The sequence below is a fragment of the Wickerhamomyces ciferrii genome, contig 00244 (genome assembly GCF_000313485.1).
Source record: "Wickerhamomyces ciferrii WGS project CAIF00000000 data, strain NRRL Y-1031 F-60-10, contig 00244, whole genome shotgun sequence".
NCBI lineage: Eukaryota > Fungi > Ascomycota > Saccharomycetes > Phaffomycetales > Wickerhamomycetaceae > Hansenula > Hansenula ciferrii.
In genome coordinates, this window is record NW_011887496.1 from 51,554 (window position 1) to 70,013 (window position 18,460).

Here is an 18,460-nt window from a genome sequence, read left to right on the forward strand (position 1 = left end):
ATTATATGCTATATGCTATGTTTTATCTGTTTTTTAGTCATAATTTATATAGTCTCCTCTAAATGCCTTCTTCAACCATAAAAGTAATTTATCATAAATGATAACATTTGCATTATGATAACGAATTGCATGATCAGAATCAGGGAAAATATGAACATCATAATTTTCAACATTTGCTAAATTTAAATCATCCAAGAATTTTAATGAATTTTGGAAATGAACATTATCATCACCAGTTCCATGACATAATAAAAATCTTGTAGTTTCACTTAATCTTGTAACATTAGAAACTGATGATCTTTCATAACCTTTTGAATTATTTTCAGGTGTATGCATATATCTTTCAGTATAAACAGAATCATAAAATCTCCAATCTGTAACTGGTGCAACAGACATTCCATATTGGAAAGTATTACCAGCATCTAACTCAAGAGTTTTCAAAGTCATATAACCACCATAACTCCAACCAAATATAGCAAATCTCGATTCATCAACATAAGATTTCCTTGCCCATATCTTTGCAGCTAAGATTTGATCAATAACTTCATGATGACCTAATTTATCTCTGACTATAGATCTAAATTGACGACCTTTAAATCCAGTACCACGACCATCAACAGTCACAACAATTGCATTTAATTGTGATGCAACAACATCTGGGAATTGGAATCCAAATGTTTTTGTAACCAGTTGAGAATTTGGACCACCATAAACGAAAAATAACACTGGATATTTTTTATTTTCATCAAAATGTGGTGGTAATCTTTCAACATAATTAACAATAGCAGTACCAATATCAACTTCACCATAAGTACGAATTGGTAAATCATAAGTATCTAATAATCGAGATAATTTATCATTATCTTCTAAAAATTCATCTTCACCAGTTTCTAAATCAACAAGTTTTTGATATGGAATATTTGGACCTCTATAACTTAATGAAACAAATCTTGCACCTGATGAAAATGAAGCACTAAACCAACCTTCACCTTTAGTCAATTGTTCAGTCTCACCAGTGATTAAATTTAATGAATATAAATGTCTTTCAATTGAAGATTTTTTTGTAGAAATATAATAAATCAAATTTTTTTCATAATTAAATGCACTTGGTGCACTAACAACTTCCCAATCACCTTGAGTTAAAATTTTTGGTGTTGAATTATTTGGTGGTGAGAAATAAGCTAAATGATTAAACCCATTAACAGAGATAGTATCTAAATAACCATCATCTTCACGAATTGCATCAGGGCCAGTTGATTTTGGAATAAACAAAGTGTCATGAGTTATTTCAAACCAACTATCAGTAACTTCATCTCTAACAATTTCAAAAGATAAATCTTGAGCATTAACTAAGACAACTTTTAAAAAATCAGATTCTCTATTTGTTGCCTTAATTAATAATTGATCGTTACCAACCCATAAAATTTCAGTGAAAATACCATATTTATAACCAATCAATTCAGTCGTTTGTTTATTAACATTAATCACCCCCACAGAAACATCAGGATTATTATATCCAGGTTTTGGATATTTTAAACTTCTAACTTCTGGATAAACATCTTTTGCATCACCTTGAACAAAATATGGAATTTGAAATTCTGAAACTAAAGTATCATTAGCTCTTAAAAATGAAATGAATTCACCATTTGGTGACCACCATAAAGCAGAATCACCTTCTAAAACTTCTTCTTCATAAACCCAATCAGGTTTACCATTGAAAACTTGAGCATCACCATCAAAGGTTGATTGATTTGTATTTTGGGTTGATAAATCATAAACATAAATATTATTTTCAAGGACAAATGCAACTTTATCTGAGATTGGTGACCATTTAGCAATTGAAATTTTATCCTCATGTAACTTGGAAATTTCTTGAGTTTCAACATTTAAGATCCAATAAAATGCAAATGAAGAATGTCTCCAATTTTGAGAATGATTTGTTGAAATTAAAGCATATTTTAAATTTGGACTTGCAACTAATCTTTCAATTTCATACTCTTCATTTTTAACAGTTATCTTTGATCCATTATATAATAAATTTTCATATTCTTTATCATAAACAGATTTAATTAAATATAAATCATTGTCAAAAGTTACAAAAGTACCTTTATCATTTGTTAAAGAGTCTGGTTCTGAGATCCATTGAATTGGTTTAAAATTTGCACTGAAACTTGAATTTCTAATTTCATCAAAACCTAAAACTTTATCAGAACCTAAAGTTAATACTTCTTGATCATCTTTATAACCTCTCAGAATGTTTTTAATTGATGATGTTGAACTCTGTGTCAGAATTTCCAATTGTTTCAATTGAACTGATGATTCTCTTAATCTTGCAATACCTAAAACTAAGAAACTTGAACCCCATATCAATAAAGTAATTAAACCAATTGACCATAACCAATTTTTATTTGAACTTTGATGATTATTCATATATTGAAATCTATCTTGAGCATCAAAAAGATCACTCGACCATAACCTATCTATATTAGAGCTTTGATTATTCATCTTGTAAGAATGTATTCTTTGTTTTTCATCAATATGGTCATCATCTTTTTGATTATTTGCATCTTTATTGAATAAATGTGACATATTTATAGTATAAGCCCTTTGTGGCTAAATATAACTCTCAGGTAAATAACTCTGTGAACAGACTAATGAGAATATATTGGAATTGTATGAGTGTAATTGATGAGTTGTTTAATAACAATAATGAATTTATACTTTTGTCAAATATAAAACAATGTGGCTTTCTGTTTCCTTATCAAAGATATCAAACAATCTGCAATTAATTTATGTATAATTTTAGGAATTAAATGGGTAATCCCAAACTGGAAATGGTAAATACCAGAAAAGGTGAAAATCTGGGAAACTCACAAAAGAGGAAAAACCTCTAATATGGAAATGGTTAGAATTGATGCTCTTCTGAATTTTAATTTAATTACATCATTGTTACATAATCAATATTCACGTGACTATGATTACATAATCGCCCAAGCAGTCACCCGGCCTTTGAGGAGTGCGAGGACGTGCGTGAATTAAAAATTTTTCATAAAATTTTGGAATTTTTGAATTTAAAAAGGAGTGCACCGCCAATTTCTGGGAACTTTCCTGAAGTGCGCAATCCAATGACCTTCCCACTTTAATTCCCTTTAAAACATCAACAACAACAAAAAGGTTGAAATAACAGGTATATTGAAGGGTTTTAATTAGAATTATTCAATTGCTTCTTAGAAAAATCTCCCAGAAGAACCAGAATCATCATGAGTTTAGATCCAAACAATCACCAGAATGCTGTTTCTGCAGCTGCCAATGCTCTTCAAGCAGTAGGTATTGCTCAAACCAATAATCCACACCATCAACAACAACAACAACAAGCTGCTCAGCAATACGCTCAACAATTGCAACATAATCAATACTATCAACAAGTCCAAGCTCAGCAACAAGCTCAACGTGCTTCCCAGCAAGCTGTTTCTCAACATCAACAACTGTTAAATGCTGCTAATCAATTGCAACAAGCTCAGGCTCAACAGGCTCAACATCAACAACAATATCAGTCTGCGCAACAACAGTTGGCACAACATCTCCCACAAGCTACATCAAATTCAAATCAAAATCAAAATAATCAAGGTTTAATTGTTCCAACTCAAGGTCAAGGTTTCCAACCAACTCAACCTCAATCTGAATTTGGTTCAAGACATGATTTAATTTCATATATTCATTCTTATGCTAGAGAAAATGGTTTTGGTATTGTTATTTCTCATTCAAATGAAAAAGCCATTTATTTTACTTGTGAATTAGGTGGTTCTTATAGAAATAAAAGAAATATTAATGATAAAGAAAGAAAGAGAAAATTAACTACAAGAAAAATTAATTGTCCATTTACAATGGTGGCAAATTGTAAAAAAAATGATAATGATGAAGTTGTTAAATGGGTCTTGAGAATTACAAATGCTGATCATAATCATGATAAAATGAATTTAAATGAAAGTTTCCCAATGTTAAGAAGAAGAAATCCTGAAATTAATCGTCAAATTAGAGAATTATATATGAAAGGTAATAAACCTTTAGTTATTGAAAAATTATTAAAATCTCATTTTAAAGATATTTTAATTAATAGAGAAGATATTTATAATGAAACAAGAAAAATGAAGAGAGAAGAAAGATTGAAAAATTCTCAAGGTTTACCACTTCAACAACCTCAAATTCAACAACATCAACAACAAGTTCAACAACAAGCTCAACAATTACAAAATCAAATCGTTCAAGATCAATCACAACAAGTTCAACAACAAACTGCTCAACAATTAAAAGATGAAGCTAATTCATTCGAACAAAATATTCCAAGTTTATTACAAGGTCAAGGTTTACCATTAGGTTTAACAAATCAATATTTACCAAATTTACAACAACAAACTCAACCTAATCCAAATCAACAAAATAATCAATATCAATATAATTTACATCAACAAGCTGCTGCTGCTATTAATGCTCAAAATGTGGGTCAAGCTTTAGCTCAACAACCAAAAGATGATAATTTAAGTAATATTGATATTAGTTTAGTTAAACAACAAGGTTTATAAGATGTTGGTACCCCCCTCATCAACTTATTAAACCATTGTACTATATAATGATCCAAAATGAAAAGATCAGAAATGGTGGTTTCTTTGATTGGTTTTTTATGACTTGATTTTTTGTTTTATATTTTGTATATTAGAGAGTTTTCAAGAATACGAGGTTTTCATGTTTTTAGAAGATCAATGTTATTTTGAGATGTTCTTTTTGATTTTGGTTATTGATTTTTTAGTTTTTTATGCCTTTCAATTATATATTTGTGTTATTAAAGATATTATATTATACGTTTGTTTATGGATATTCAATAGTTCAATTGTAGAGTCGACGTATTTAACAAACATGAAAAAAGCCAACGTATAAAATCAAAGTACTTATATATATTAAAAACTTCAAACCAAATATAAACCAAATTATATATAAACCAAACAGAAAATTATAATATAAAACCCATGTATAAAATTTTAAATAGAATCATATAAACAAACAAAACAAAAACATTTACTCTATAAAACTTTTTTTTTAAAATTTATATATCTAAATTTTTTTAAAAGCATCAAGACCAAATTCTAATTCTTGTTCTAATCCACCAAAATCTGTTGAATAAACATTTTCTTGTGGTCTTGGTGGTAAATCATTTCTAAATTGGTCTTGTGGTATACCAATTGGTCCAACTGGACTTTCAAATGATGGACTAAATAATCCTGGTTGATTGAATATTTGTTGAGATTGATCTTGAGGTTGTTGTGGAATATGTTGTTGAGGTTGTTGATTGTATTGATAATCTTGTGGAGCTTCAAATTGGAAAGTATCTTGTGGTGGTACTTGTTGATATTGTTGTTGTGATTGTTGTTGCGCTTGATGTTGAGCTTGAGCTTGAGCTTGAGCTTGTTGTTGAAGTAACTGTTGTTCATATTGTTGCTGAGCTTGTTGCTGTTGCTGTTGTTGATGTTGTTGTTGAGCTTGTTCTTCACTAATTTGTGGATTTGACAATTCTAATTGTTGATCTTCAATTGGTCTTCTAACAAATTCTCTAAAACTTTCAACTTCATCTAAAATCATTTGTCTCATAGCTTCTAAATCATCAACTTCTTCAAAAGCGAAATCAAATTTTGATGAACAAATTGGTTCATCAGCAGGATCATGCCAAACTTTTAGGTATGGATGTGTTAAGGCCTCTTCAACTGTAATTCTCTTTGCAGGATCTAAACATAACATTCTATCTAATAAATCTAATGCTTCAGGATTTGCATTTGGATATAATTTATTGAATGGAATTTTTGGCATAAATGGTAAAGATCTAACATAATCTTGAGCTCTTTGTGAACCAATTCTTGTTAAAGTTTCTTCAGGTGGTGTACCAACAATATATAAAATTTGATTCAATTGATCAACATAATCTTTACCTTTGAAAATTGGTTTACTACCAAGCAATTCTGCTAATATACAACCAACTGACCAAATATCGATAGCTTTTGTATAACTTTGGAATGATAACATAATTTCAGGAGCTCTATACCATCTTGTTGCAACATATTCAGTTAAGAAACCTGCATTTTTTTCAGGAATTGATGAATAACCTCTAGCTAAACCAAAATCACAAATTTTCAATTCACAATCAGCATTAACTAATAGATTACCAGGTTTTAAATCTCTATGTAAGACATCAGCACTATGAATATATTTTAATCCACACAAGATTTGATATATAAAACTTTGATAATGAGCATCTGTTAAAGGTTGACCAGATCTTATAATTTGATGCATATCACATTCCATTAATTCTTCATATAAATAAACTTCATTAAATTTATTTTTATTGACAATATCTAAATCATATAAACATGTTATATTTTTATGACCTCTGAAATGTCTTAATAGTTTCAATTCTCTAAGTGCACGTTTACATAGAATTTTTTTACTAAAGATATTTGTAACCTTTTTAATGGCTACTGTGACATCTGGAGTCTCTGAATAACGAGCTGAGCAAACTATACCATAAGCACCATGTCCCAGTTCTTTGATGACTTCGAATCTTTTATCAATTGTGAAATCTTGATGGAAAACATTGAATGAATGACGTTCAGGTTCAGTCATGTTGTGTGTTATATATCAATCCAATTCCAATTCTTTTTATTATATTGAGCCCTTTTTCTTGGTTACTTGTATATCTGAACTATTTCCAGTGGTTCAATTGAACAAGAAAATGATGTGAATTCCAATTTGTTGTGGTTTGAATTGGAAACTGGGTTATTTATAGCATATGGTTACAATCTCAACGAACGAGATTTTATAAATTTGACAAACAAAGTATTTTTCATAATTCCAAATCGCGATAAACCTTGAAAGTTGCAAAACCTCAATACACGACCAGATTCCGCGTGAGATCACTGGACTTATAACGGATTATTTAAGCTTAGGGTAAACGTTTACTGATCCTGCATCCCATGGGATCTTTTCCAGCGGTGTTTAAAGTCAGAGAAACTTTTTTCAACGGTGTTCCAGCGGTGAAATTGACCCTAATTTTCCATATTAATAGGATGGAGTTACCAGTAATGGAATGGACTATGTACAACGGTGCAGAGTTTCGCGTGGAAACATATTCCACCTGCTGGCTTTTTTATCCATGATTAATTTGATTGATTATATTCTAATATACAAAATGTTCTATAATCGAAGAATTGAATAAATAATTGGAATGATGATGCTTCACTTCAAAAAGATCTAAGTTGTTCATAAAATTGTTTAACAATACCACTTGATCTAATCTTTGATTTATCAAAATTAATTAATTGTAAACGATCTTTAGAAACAGCTCTTGAAAGTGCAACGTAAACTTGTCCCATTTCGAAAACTTTTGTTAAATCAACTTTAACCCTGTCTAATGTTTGACCTTGTGATTTGTGAATAGATAAAGCCCATGAAAGCAGTAATGGTAATTGACTTCTTGATGCACCAGTTTCTCCGTCATTATCTAAACTAAAGTCCTCTCTATCAACTAACTCTAATCGAGACCCATTAACTGTGGAAAATTTAACCAAAGGTAATAACATTGCTCTTGATTGTGTTTGGGCTGATGTACATAATTGCATAAATTGAGATCTATTTGGTAATCTTGAAGCAAATTGTAAAACATCTTCAGGTATTGTATCTGCTGCAATACAACTTGAAATATATTTGGCTTGTTTCATTGTAGAATCATCAACTAATTCATAATCTTTATAAAAAGATCTAAATTGTCCATATAACATCGCAGTGAAAAATGTAACAACTATACCAACTGAACCATTAACAAGTGTATCATCTTTATTTTTAATCATCATAACTTGTGCATCTTCCTTCAAAACTAATTTTTTAACAGCCATTAAATTATCCAATGCTTTTCTTTGAAATTCATTACCACTATCAATGGCTTCAAATTCTTGATATTTACCAGGTAATTTTTGTAATCTTTTAGTATTTGCTTGATCAACTTCGTACCTTGTACAAAATAATTCAGTTGGTTGAATACCATCTTCATATGTAATTTCCCTTGATAAAGATTTAAATAATGTAGACATTTTATCACTAACTTCACCAAGTCTTAAACAATTCAATAATTCAACAAATTCATTTTCTTTTTGTCTGAAAACTTGAACTAATAATATAGTTTGATTAATACATTTTGACCAACATTCAGCTTGGAAACAAAATCTTGGTGGTGGTCCATTACGATCTGGAACTGGTGGTAATTGGAAGAAATCACCAGTTAAAACAACTTGAATACCACCAAATGGCTGAGGTTTTTTCGTAACATATCTTGCAGTGTATTCTAATTTGTCCAAAAATGAACCATCAATCATAGAAATTTCATCAATAATTAAAACTTTGGTACGTTTCCATCTTTCAACACTTTGTGAATTTTTACTCACTCTTGCTGCAACTGTTCTTTGATCACCTGCACCAATACCCATCCCGGAAAATTTATTTATAGTAACACCTCCAATATTAACTGCAGCTAACCCTGTTGAAGCTGTAACAGCAACTGCATTTGGACCATATCTTCTAATCAATCTAGCAACAAGTTCTTTTAATAATACAGATTTACCAGTACCAGCAGAACCTGTATAGAATATACTTTTTTTCTCATCAACAACAAGATCTAAAACTTTTTGTTGTTCGGGACTTGGTGAAAATTTTGGATTTGAATATGAATAACTATTTGAAGATGATTTTTGTTGTTTCAATGCTTCCTCCTTAGCAGTTCTTGGATTCTTCATCTTTTTAGTAATTATAACAGCAGAATCCCATGGATTCATTCTTCTTTTAGGTTGTAGTTGTTTACCGCCAAAGTTTAATGTAGTTTGACTTGATTTTGAAGAACCAGGTGATGTACTCAATGATGTTTTAGGTGCTGATTTAGCCGGTGTTCTTGATGATGTTCTTGAATTTGATGATACTGTAGCATTTGTAGACTTGGCTCCATCTGTTGAAGTTGGTGGCGTTATTAACTTAGAGCTAGTTGTTGTTGTTGAGGTTGTTGTATTTGATTTTGGTTTTGGTTGAGGTGGTTTATAAGATGGTAAAGTTCTTTTAACATCAACGATCTCTACAACATCATCGTCATCATCATCATTATCAGGTTGGGGTCCTAGGGTACCGATTGGTTTAGATCTCTTGAAATTAACAGCAGTTGATTTTGGTTTCAGATCTCCATCATCAATATCTTGATCAAAAGAACCGCTACTCATTTGGGATAATGAACTTTTAGATTTGAAAAAAGCAGGAGGAGTTGATTCACTTCTGTTTAGCAATGATGGTGATGTTTTGCCTAAAGGTTCTTTTTCAGTGCCTAATGTTGAATTTGATTTCTTCATGAAAAACATGCTCACACTAGGTTGTTGACCTTTTGAAGGCTTACCAAAAGGATTCTCCTTCTTTGACAGCTTTTTCCCTGGTTGACTTCTAGATCCTAACATTTTGTGATCCTGTGGAAAGAGTCCCTGAGCGTTTTCGACCTTCTGAAATTTTTGTAAAGCAGCAAATAAAGGGATCCTTATTTATTAATTATGGCTTTTATCTTTCTGTTGATGTTGTGGATACTTTAAATTTCTTAAGCGCGCTAAAGTCAATTGTTTGTTTACTTTTTCAACTTTTCGCGCTGATTATATTGTTATGGAAACGCGTAATCAAAACACGGTTAATTTATATCTACAAAGTTCAAAAACGATTCCAATTGAAACATTAATATAATAAATCTATTCTACATTCCAAGCATACGGACTCTTTGCTCTAATACTCTTACCATACTTGAAGAATAAGAGCGGGAATGGTATCATAACCACAAGTAAAAATGCTAACAATGAACTAGCCCAATTGACTCCCAATTTTTCATACATCTGTAAGGCAAATAGGGGAAACCCACCAGCCATAAAGCTTCTAACAAGACTATTACATGCCATAGCACTAGCTGAGTACAACTTATAAGCGTCAGCAATATAGCCAATAACACCCGTAAACGCTAATGAACATCCCACTCCATATACTGTGCTACCAATTATAGGACCAATCCAATGTAAATAAGAAAAAGATGTCCATGCTATTATAAACATACCAATTGGAAGTAAAAAGCTTGCTAAGATAAGAGCGTATAATCTATCTTCAGGTTCCGCTTTACCTTTTGCTTCGATTCTATTATAATGGTTTTGAAAACTAGGAGCAGCACATGCACCTATAGATAACCCAATAAGTAATCCTAAGAATGATAAACCTTGTGATATATTATCAAATTTGAAAACAGTTTTGAAGATATATGGGAAAGCCACAAAGAACAAGTAAATAATTGCCAAAACTAAACCAGTATATATACATAAGATTAAAATCATTGGATCTCTTAAGAGTAATAAAAATGGTCTTTTCGGTGCTTTGAGTATTGTCATCCATAGTGATCCATGATCCTCCTTTTCTAATGCACATCTTAAACTATCATTACCAGTTTCTTTTCTTAATTTCCTTGCCTTTTTGAGTAATAAAACAGGCTCATATGTTTCAGGAACGAATAATATTACCAATATTAACGAAACACCGTGTAACATCAACATGATATAAAATGGCCATCTCCAATTCAAGTATTTATTTATACCAGCTGAAAACAATGGACCAATTGAAGGACCAACAAAAGGCGAAACTCCAAAAATAGCTATAGCTGGTGCAATTTCAGACTTGTTAAAAATATCTGTGAATGTTCCATTGACCACACTAACAAACACACTTCCAAAGAAACCTGACATAAATCTACCGAACAATATACCACCAAGATTATCAGCAAATGCAGTTAGAAATTGAAAAGCACAACTCAAGATTAGACCCAATATATACATTGGCTTCCTTCCATATCTCTCTGACAAAGGACTAAGAAGCATTGGTCCAATCCCCAAACCAACCATGATGAGTGTTATTCCTAGTGTACCAACAACCCTTCCAACGTGGTATTTATGTGAGATTGAAGGTTCAGAATAAGACCAAACTGAAGAAAGCATTGTTATTATAGCTGTTGCAAAGCATAGAACCGCAACTACTGACCATTTTTTCACCAAAGACATATTTGAGTTTGTATTATCTGGATCATTTACTTCAAACATAACTTCATTTGGATCTATATCTTTCTTTTCATCAACTGCATTTGATTCTCTTGATTCTGTCTCCTGATCACACTCTTCATTTTGTGGACCATGTAAAGTGTCTGATGATTGAGCTTCTAAATCTGGTTCATTGAATGTGTCAGCCTCGTACCCGCTGGGTTGGATCTGTGTTGACATTGATGCTATAGATATTGATATTATTAACCAGATCTATATCATGATCATGATCATACTCAGGATAATTCTTCTTGTATTTATAAGTACCTGCTATATTCATGAAGTCATATATAATAAGAATTATTGGGTTTATAGTTCTTTTCCGAAAGCACCATTATTTAAATCGGATTCAAATGTTTTCAAGTATAGACTTTATATGGTCAGCCGCGCTGGACCGCTTGTCTTCTTCCGTATACTTTCTCACAGTGACACATTTCCGACACGTAATTCTCCACCATATAAGCAATACAGTGTACACCGTACTGACTTCGGTTAACTTTATTTAATGAGCCCAAAAAGGTTAAACTGTCGGTGGAATGAAGCGTGGAAGCCATAGTGCTTACCGTATCTTGTTGATTAGTTGTGCACCTGGCCATTCCAATATGTTCTATACAATCCTCTTGTATCCAGGTATCGATATAGATTCGATACACAAATATTACACTTCATGTATACATGAACGACCTTTGAATATGTACAACCCTTTCAAATGATTAGAAACTAACTTGTATTAGATGCTGCTATTAGATGCTTGATAAATTAAATACTCTATGGGTCTCATAAAAATGTGTAATTGAAATCATGATAGAGAAGATCATATGCTTTTGAACAGGATATGAAAATTAGTCCATACTCCAAGCATATGGACTTTTATTTCTTAATGTCTCACCATACTTGTAGAATAGAAAGGGGAAAGGAATCATAGCTAATGTAGCAAATGCCAAAATTGATCCACCCCAATTAACACCACAAGCTTCATACATTTGTAATCCAAATAATGGGAATACACCAGCCATTATACTTCTTACTAAACTATTACAAGCCATAGCACTTGCTGAAAATAATCTATAACCATCAGCTGTATACCCGAAAATACCTTGGAAAATCAAACTTGTACCCATACCATAAATTGCAGTTCCCACCATTGCACCCATCCAATGTAATTTGGAAAAACAAGTCCATGCAAATATGAAAAGTCCAATAGGTGAAAGGAAACATCCAACCATTAAAGGGTATAATCTAAATTCAGCTCTTGGTTTACCAGTTTTGGAAACTCTTGAATTATAAATTGATTGAAACTTTGGTGCAGTTGCACCACCGATAATCATACCAACTAACATACCTAAAAATGATAACCCTTGGCCAATTTTAGAGAAATTAAAAACTTTATCAAAGATATATGGAAATGCAACGAAAAATAAATAGACAATAGCTAAAATAAGACCTGAGTAAAAACATAAAACTCCCATCATTCTATCTTTCATCAACAACATGAATGGTCTCTTTGCAGAAAATAAAGCCGCTGTGAAAACAGATTGTTCCTTTTGCATAATCTCTAATGGAGCATAATATCTATCATCGCCAGTTTCTGCTCTTTTTCTTTTGGCTTTTCTCATTAATAAAACTGGAACATATGTTTCAGGAACAAAAGCTATGATTAATAAAAGCATAGCTGCACTAAATATCAACATTATGTAAAAAGTCCATCTCCAGTATAAATTTTCATTAATGAATGCACTAATTAAAGGACCCAGTGAAGGCCCTAAAAATGGAGATATTGAATAAACTGCTAACGGTACACCAATTTCATCTTTCTTAAATTGATCTGTAAAAGTACCACCAGCAACTGATAAGAATGCAGAACCAAAAAACCCACTACAAAATCTTCCAAACAATAATCCGCCAATATTTGGAGAGAATGCAGTTAATATTTCAAAAACACAACATAATGAAAGTCCAAAGATATATGTAAGCTTTCTACCATAAAATTCCGATATTGGACTCAAGAACAAAGGACCAAAACCTAACCCAAAGATATATAAACTAATACCCAAAATACTAACTTCACGACTAATACCAAAATGATTAATTATATTTTCTGATGCCATAGACCAACATGATGAAAGCATAGTTACACAAATTGAAGTACCTGAAAGAACCAAGCTAATAAACCATTTTCTACCTATTGACATTGCTTCATTGATATTCTCTTGATCATCTTGACCGTCAAAAACGACTTCATATTTCTTTTCATCATCTATTGACATATTCTGACTATGATGCCTAGAAATTGATTGAACATCAGCTTCATCAGGCTGGTACGAGAACATTGATTCACTCATGGTTGTAACTTAGTCTCTATATGCTTCGTTATGTTCCATACATTCGATATGAATTGTTTCACATAACTTGTGCTTGAAATCCCTTCTATAGTGAAGTATGACTAAAGATCAAAAGGAAACTCATTTCTATTTAGCCTTACGAAAAAAAAAAAAACAATAATCGGCACCATGTAATTTTATCGGCGATTAGTTACCGATTAGGATTGTTCTCCAAAGATACAATTTATGTCATGAATTACGTAACACTATTGTCTTTATTGTTCGCGAATTTTTTGTGGTGGTGTCAGTTTCTGGTGGTGAAGTTTAAAGGCACATTTGAAGTTGGAATATAAACTTGATCTTGTATTGTTTGGTTCAGGATAAAGACCAGCTGGACTGGATACAATTGAACCACCAGAAGAAATTCAACAAAATGCAAGCACCTAAGGATCTAGTAAAAATCAGCGCAAAGAGGTTTGGTAACATATCGTCCAAAAGAAGAATCTATTATGCTGAACATATCCCTTCTTCAACCCCAGATTCTGCACCACACATGTTCGCCAATATTCACAAAAAGAAGGAAGAAGATATCAGAAACAAATCAATAGATCCTAAAGAGCCAATACGTAATATGTTCCAAAAACTAATCAATGATTTGAACAAATCAGAAAATCCATTAGAAGCTCCTACTGCTTCACCAAATACCCCCACAGCTCGTTTGCCTTATAAGAATTTACCCCCAAGATTACAATTAGCTTTGAGAAGCACAAATGACCCACATATCAAGTTAAACGCATTACTTTCACATAAGGACCTGTTAAGTATTAATCCAAAGTATGTTGATGACGTTTTAATTGAAGATTTGAATATCATCTCTGCAGAAGATCTATACTCTTCATTAAGTGAAGATTTGGTATTACAATTAGTTAGATTTTACGTTAAACATAAAGATTTTGATCAGGTGGCCAAAATTGTTGTTCAAGCCGTATCAAAGAACTATCACAATGATATAAGTGTGTTGAGTCTTAAGATCAATAATCAATTGAATAAAGATCACGATTTAAAGTTTGGGTTTTTTGATACAATGAAATCAATCTATAAAATTGTTACAGATTCTGGAAATCCTAAACTATTCAAGTTTCACTATAATGTATTAACTGAGAAAGGTCGTGTTTTTGGTTTCAACAACTTGGAAATTGAGTATGAAGATTTGTTGAACATAATGAAACTAGATCAAATTATTGATAATTACCAAAGTATTGAAGAGATTCCAAGTCAAATTTGGGAGACAAAATATGAATACATTAACTTGAAACTGGCTTTGAAGTCTATCGAGAATAATAGATTGAGTGAAGGTATGGATACATTGAACAAATTTAAACTCTTGGGTGAAGATGGTGTTCTTTATAGATTTTTGAAAGCTGGTAATAAATTCCCAAAAAGTAAAGATAATAAGAGTCCAACCAGTTTTGAACAACATTTATTAAATGCTATTTCAGAAAATAAAGGCTATGTTATGACCAGAATTGATACTCAAATTTTGAAAAAGACAATTACAAATTTTAACGTTTTCAATAAAATCATGGAAAATATGGAAGATGGAAAATCTGCATCTAAAGTCAAAAATACTTATCTACAAAAACTTCTTGATATGGACTCCCGTTCTGCTGTTGTGAATTTCATCACAAAGAATTTGGTTAAAGCTGAACAGTTCGAAACCCAAAATTTGGCAAGAGCAGTTTTTGCTACTAAAAATAAAAAGCTATTATCAGGTTTATCAAGATCATTACCAAAAGAAGCCAAAAATGAGTTATTATCTTCTTTAATAACAAGAAGTTCGTCTACCATTGGTAAATCAAAAGAAGAATCAGTACCTGAAAGACAATTTAATGAAATGAAATGGATTTTAGAAAGTGTTAATTATAACATCCATGATTCAAGTTTCAGACATTTTGCTAAGTTAATGACCAAATTACCAATCGAATCACAAAAATCTATTATGTTGAAGCTAAGTGGTATTTCATGCGCAGAATATATCAAATTTGTTGAAAAAGGTGTTCCAATTTCTTCCATGTTGATACCTACACTTTTCAAAATTGGTAAAGTAGAGTCAGGTTATTGGTTATCAAGAATAGCAAGACATATTGCAGGGTCATGTTCAACTGAAGAGTGTTTATACATATTCAATGATTTAAAAGAACAAGATACCAAAGCATTTTTAGCATTATATAACAAGACTATTGGATCATTTCTATATCTCAAAAAATTTGATATATGTCAAGAATTATTTAGATATTTCCCAAGTGATCAGTTACAGATATTAACTAATGAGTATATGGTCAAAGATGGTAAAGATCCAATATATTTTGATGCTATGAGGGAAAATCCTATTGAAATTCTAAAACTTGAAACAATCAAGATTTTACAAGATGAAAGTAAAAATGGATATGGTAAAGATCTTCAAAGAAGATTATGGATCTTGAGAGGGCATAAGAAATTCGATGAACAAATGGCAGAACTCTTATTGAAACGTGTTGTTAGAAAACAAAGAATCAATGGTGAATTGAAAGTTACTGAAAGAATGCAATGGTGTATTGGTCTTTGTGATTCTTATGGTGTCAAGAAAGAAACAATTGAAAAAATTTTGTTCACAGATTGAACAATTCTTAACTAACTAACTATTTATTCTATATTTATTTATTCAAGAACATGGTTGATCCATGGGCTACTTATTTATTGAAACTATTTATTTATTTATATATATCTATTTATTCATGATCAATGTGTATTTATTAAATTTATTAGTTATCAACTACTATTTATTTATTAAATTTATATTATATATTATCATAAACAATAAACAACTCATTTCATCGTACGTTATAATCGTGATAACTAACGTTAAGTCGTTATATAATATCATATTAATACTGTCGATATTATTCATTTGTGTTTTTCGGCGGCTAACTTCAAAATATATAAACAGCAAAATACCCTTCAAAAATGTATCTTGAACCAACAACTAATTAGCCGCTACATTAATAAACTTGTTTTATAAGGGTTATCACAGCTCTTATTGTTTCAAAAAGGTTCTGTTTTCACACGGGTGGGTTGAATAGATTGTTAAACATCAATCAAGATGCACTCAAATAAGCTTTCTACTTTAACTGAAGAAAAACGGAAATATATTGATAGAGAGGCTGGTAAGATCAAGAAACCAAATATAATAACTTATGCTTTTGAATCAGCTGTCTTAGAAGCTAACAATCCTTATTCATAAGAAAGACTTGTCAAAAAAGTTGTTGCTGGTAAAGAAATCGATATCTCAAAGATACATAGACAAAAACAAAGACACAAATCAGGTAAATCAAGAGAGTATAAAGCCTTAGTTTATAAGGTGGAATTAGAGTTGTTCTACCAATTGGATAAAAAAGATGGTAATAGATTGTTTGCAGAGCATGATAGTTACAACTTCAGGGAAGAAGTTCGTTATAGAGTCATCCAACCAGCAATTACTCGCGTTTATCAAATTCCTGAAGAGCCATATCTTCCACATAGAACCAATGGCCTAAACAAAGTTTTTAGAAGAATCTTCAGAAATAGATCAAGATATCCTAAATGGAACTGTGATGATGATTCAGAAAAATAATTCTCAGTTTATTAGAGCTAGTATAATTAACTCAATTTTGTGATCCATATCTAGAGCTCCGAACAGAAAACAATTTATCTATCAAAATGATATATAAGATTTTGATATATTTTATAACTATAACTACTTGCTGAAGATACCAACTACTCTGTAGTTCTAAACGCTATATTTTCAAGCATAAACTGAGGTGAGCAGGCAACATCATGGACGTAGATCAAGATCCAGACATAAGTGAAAGATTCACTAATAAACTCTTGTTTGATAAGAAAAAGATGGAAGCAGGGCCTTTCAAAAATACACTTACACTTCAAAAAGCAGAGTATCAAGCTCGTCCCCGTCGTTTCAGGAATAAGTTTATTTGGACTACCATAAAACCAATATGCAGGATGTTAAAATGCTCATATAAGTATCATATAGAAAAGAAACTCGACAGCTCATCAACATTTCAATTGCAAGAAGAGCCACATATGTTTATGGAACTTCCAGATCAAACGTCCGTCAGTGTGTCAGCGGTTGCAACTGAAACTCACTCAAGGCCTAAAGCTAATGATAATTTATTCCAATATATTCCAATGGAGATACTTCTTGAAATTGTTAGTTCTGGAGCTGTTAATATAGGATCAATGATAAGGTTGAACCAAGTTTATTTCTCTCAATTAGCACCACTGTTTTATTCAAATGTACATTGTATTATAACTTTAACAAATAACCAGAAAATGATCATCAATGATATATGTGCAATAACAGTTGGAAATGATGGATCTCGATACTGGTATAACGATCTAGAAAATGGACTTCAATTGAATGATATGCATGGGTTTGATCCATATCGTTATTATTTGAGGCTCAGAGAGGCAAAAAAGTATGAATATGAATTTCTGGAAACTGGTTCCTATAGATATCCATCTTGGAAAAAAACATCATATCAAGACCCAACAGTTGTCAATAAGCTTGATCATATAATGAAAATTCTTGAATTGATGAATGATCCAAATTCAATCATCAGAAAATACAATAAAAACTTATCAATTGATTTCCACATATTAAATGGGTATGAGATTCTTGAAAGTGAAGACATTGTATCAAATTCATCACTGGAAAGTCATTGTAAAAGCATAAATGCGCAATTAATAGCTACTCAAAGCAATCAAACATATACGGTAGCTTCAACTCCACCAGATTATTTTGGAAATGTGAGAGCTAATTCTGGTCTACGCTGGATGTATGATGGCTATCATGAAAGAATGCCGAAAGCCCAGCCTAATGATATGGTAACAATGAAATACCCTGAGAATGTATACCGG

The 18,460-nt window shown here is 31.4% G+C and overlaps 8 protein-coding genes across 8 annotated transcripts; 3 read left to right on the top strand and 5 right to left on the bottom strand.

Annotated features, from left to right (window-relative positions):
* Positions 1 to 33: 33 nt before the first annotated feature.
* On the bottom strand, positions 34 to 2,589 carry DAP2 (dipeptidyl aminopeptidase; the record flags this gene model as incomplete). Its single annotated transcript, XM_011273455.1, has 1 exon — positions 34 to 2,589. The coding sequence occupies one exon, from the start codon at positions 2,587 to 2,589 to the stop codon at positions 34 to 36; it is 2,556 nt and encodes an 851-aa protein (XP_011271757.1).
* Positions 2,590 to 3,260: 671 nt separating this feature from the next.
* On the top strand, positions 3,261 to 4,580 carry BN7_5994 (uncharacterized protein; the record flags this gene model as incomplete). Its single annotated transcript, XM_011273456.1, has 1 exon — positions 3,261 to 4,580. The coding sequence occupies one exon, from the start codon at positions 3,261 to 3,263 to the stop codon at positions 4,578 to 4,580; it is 1,320 nt and encodes a 439-aa protein (XP_011271758.1).
* A 526-nt stretch (positions 4,581 to 5,106) lies between these two features.
* Positions 5,107 to 6,666, bottom strand: SLT2 (mitogen-activated serine/threonine-protein kinase SLT2; the record flags this gene model as incomplete). Its single annotated transcript, XM_011273457.1, has 1 exon — positions 5,107 to 6,666. The coding sequence occupies one exon, from the start codon at positions 6,664 to 6,666 to the stop codon at positions 5,107 to 5,109; it is 1,560 nt and encodes a 519-aa protein (XP_011271759.1).
* A 617-nt stretch (positions 6,667 to 7,283) lies between these two features.
* On the bottom strand, positions 7,284 to 9,527 carry RRM3 (DNA helicase; the record flags this gene model as incomplete). Its single annotated transcript, XM_011273458.1, has 1 exon — positions 7,284 to 9,527. One exon carries the CDS (start codon positions 9,525 to 9,527, stop codon positions 7,284 to 7,286), a length of 2,244 nt encoding a protein of 747 aa, XP_011271760.1.
* A 279-nt stretch (positions 9,528 to 9,806) lies between these two features.
* On the bottom strand, positions 9,807 to 11,366 carry BN7_5997 (MFS transporter; the record flags this gene model as incomplete). Its single annotated transcript, XM_011273459.1, has 1 exon — positions 9,807 to 11,366. One exon carries the CDS (start codon positions 11,364 to 11,366, stop codon positions 9,807 to 9,809), a length of 1,560 nt encoding a protein of 519 aa, XP_011271761.1.
* A 662-nt stretch (positions 11,367 to 12,028) lies between these two features.
* Positions 12,029 to 13,528, bottom strand: BN7_5998 (MFS transporter; the record flags this gene model as incomplete). The annotated part of the gene is made up of 1 exon (XM_011273460.1): positions 12,029 to 13,528. One exon carries the CDS (start codon positions 13,526 to 13,528, stop codon positions 12,029 to 12,031), a length of 1,500 nt encoding a protein of 499 aa, XP_011271762.1.
* Positions 13,529 to 13,940: 412 nt separating this feature from the next.
* On the top strand, positions 13,941 to 16,166 carry BN7_5999 (CAP-Gly domain-containing linker protein 1; the record flags this gene model as incomplete). Its single annotated transcript, XM_011273461.1, has 1 exon — positions 13,941 to 16,166. One exon carries the CDS (start codon positions 13,941 to 13,943, stop codon positions 16,164 to 16,166), a length of 2,226 nt encoding a protein of 741 aa, XP_011271763.1.
* Positions 16,167 to 16,646: 480 nt separating this feature from the next.
* BN7_6000 (uncharacterized protein) lies at positions 16,647 to 17,156 on the top strand (the record flags this gene model as incomplete). Its single annotated transcript, XM_011273462.1, has 2 exons — positions 16,647 to 16,710; positions 16,789 to 17,156. 2 exons carry the CDS (start codon positions 16,647 to 16,649, stop codon positions 17,154 to 17,156), a joined length of 432 nt encoding a protein of 143 aa, XP_011271764.1.
* Between the last annotated feature and the right edge of the window lie 1,304 nt (positions 17,157 to 18,460).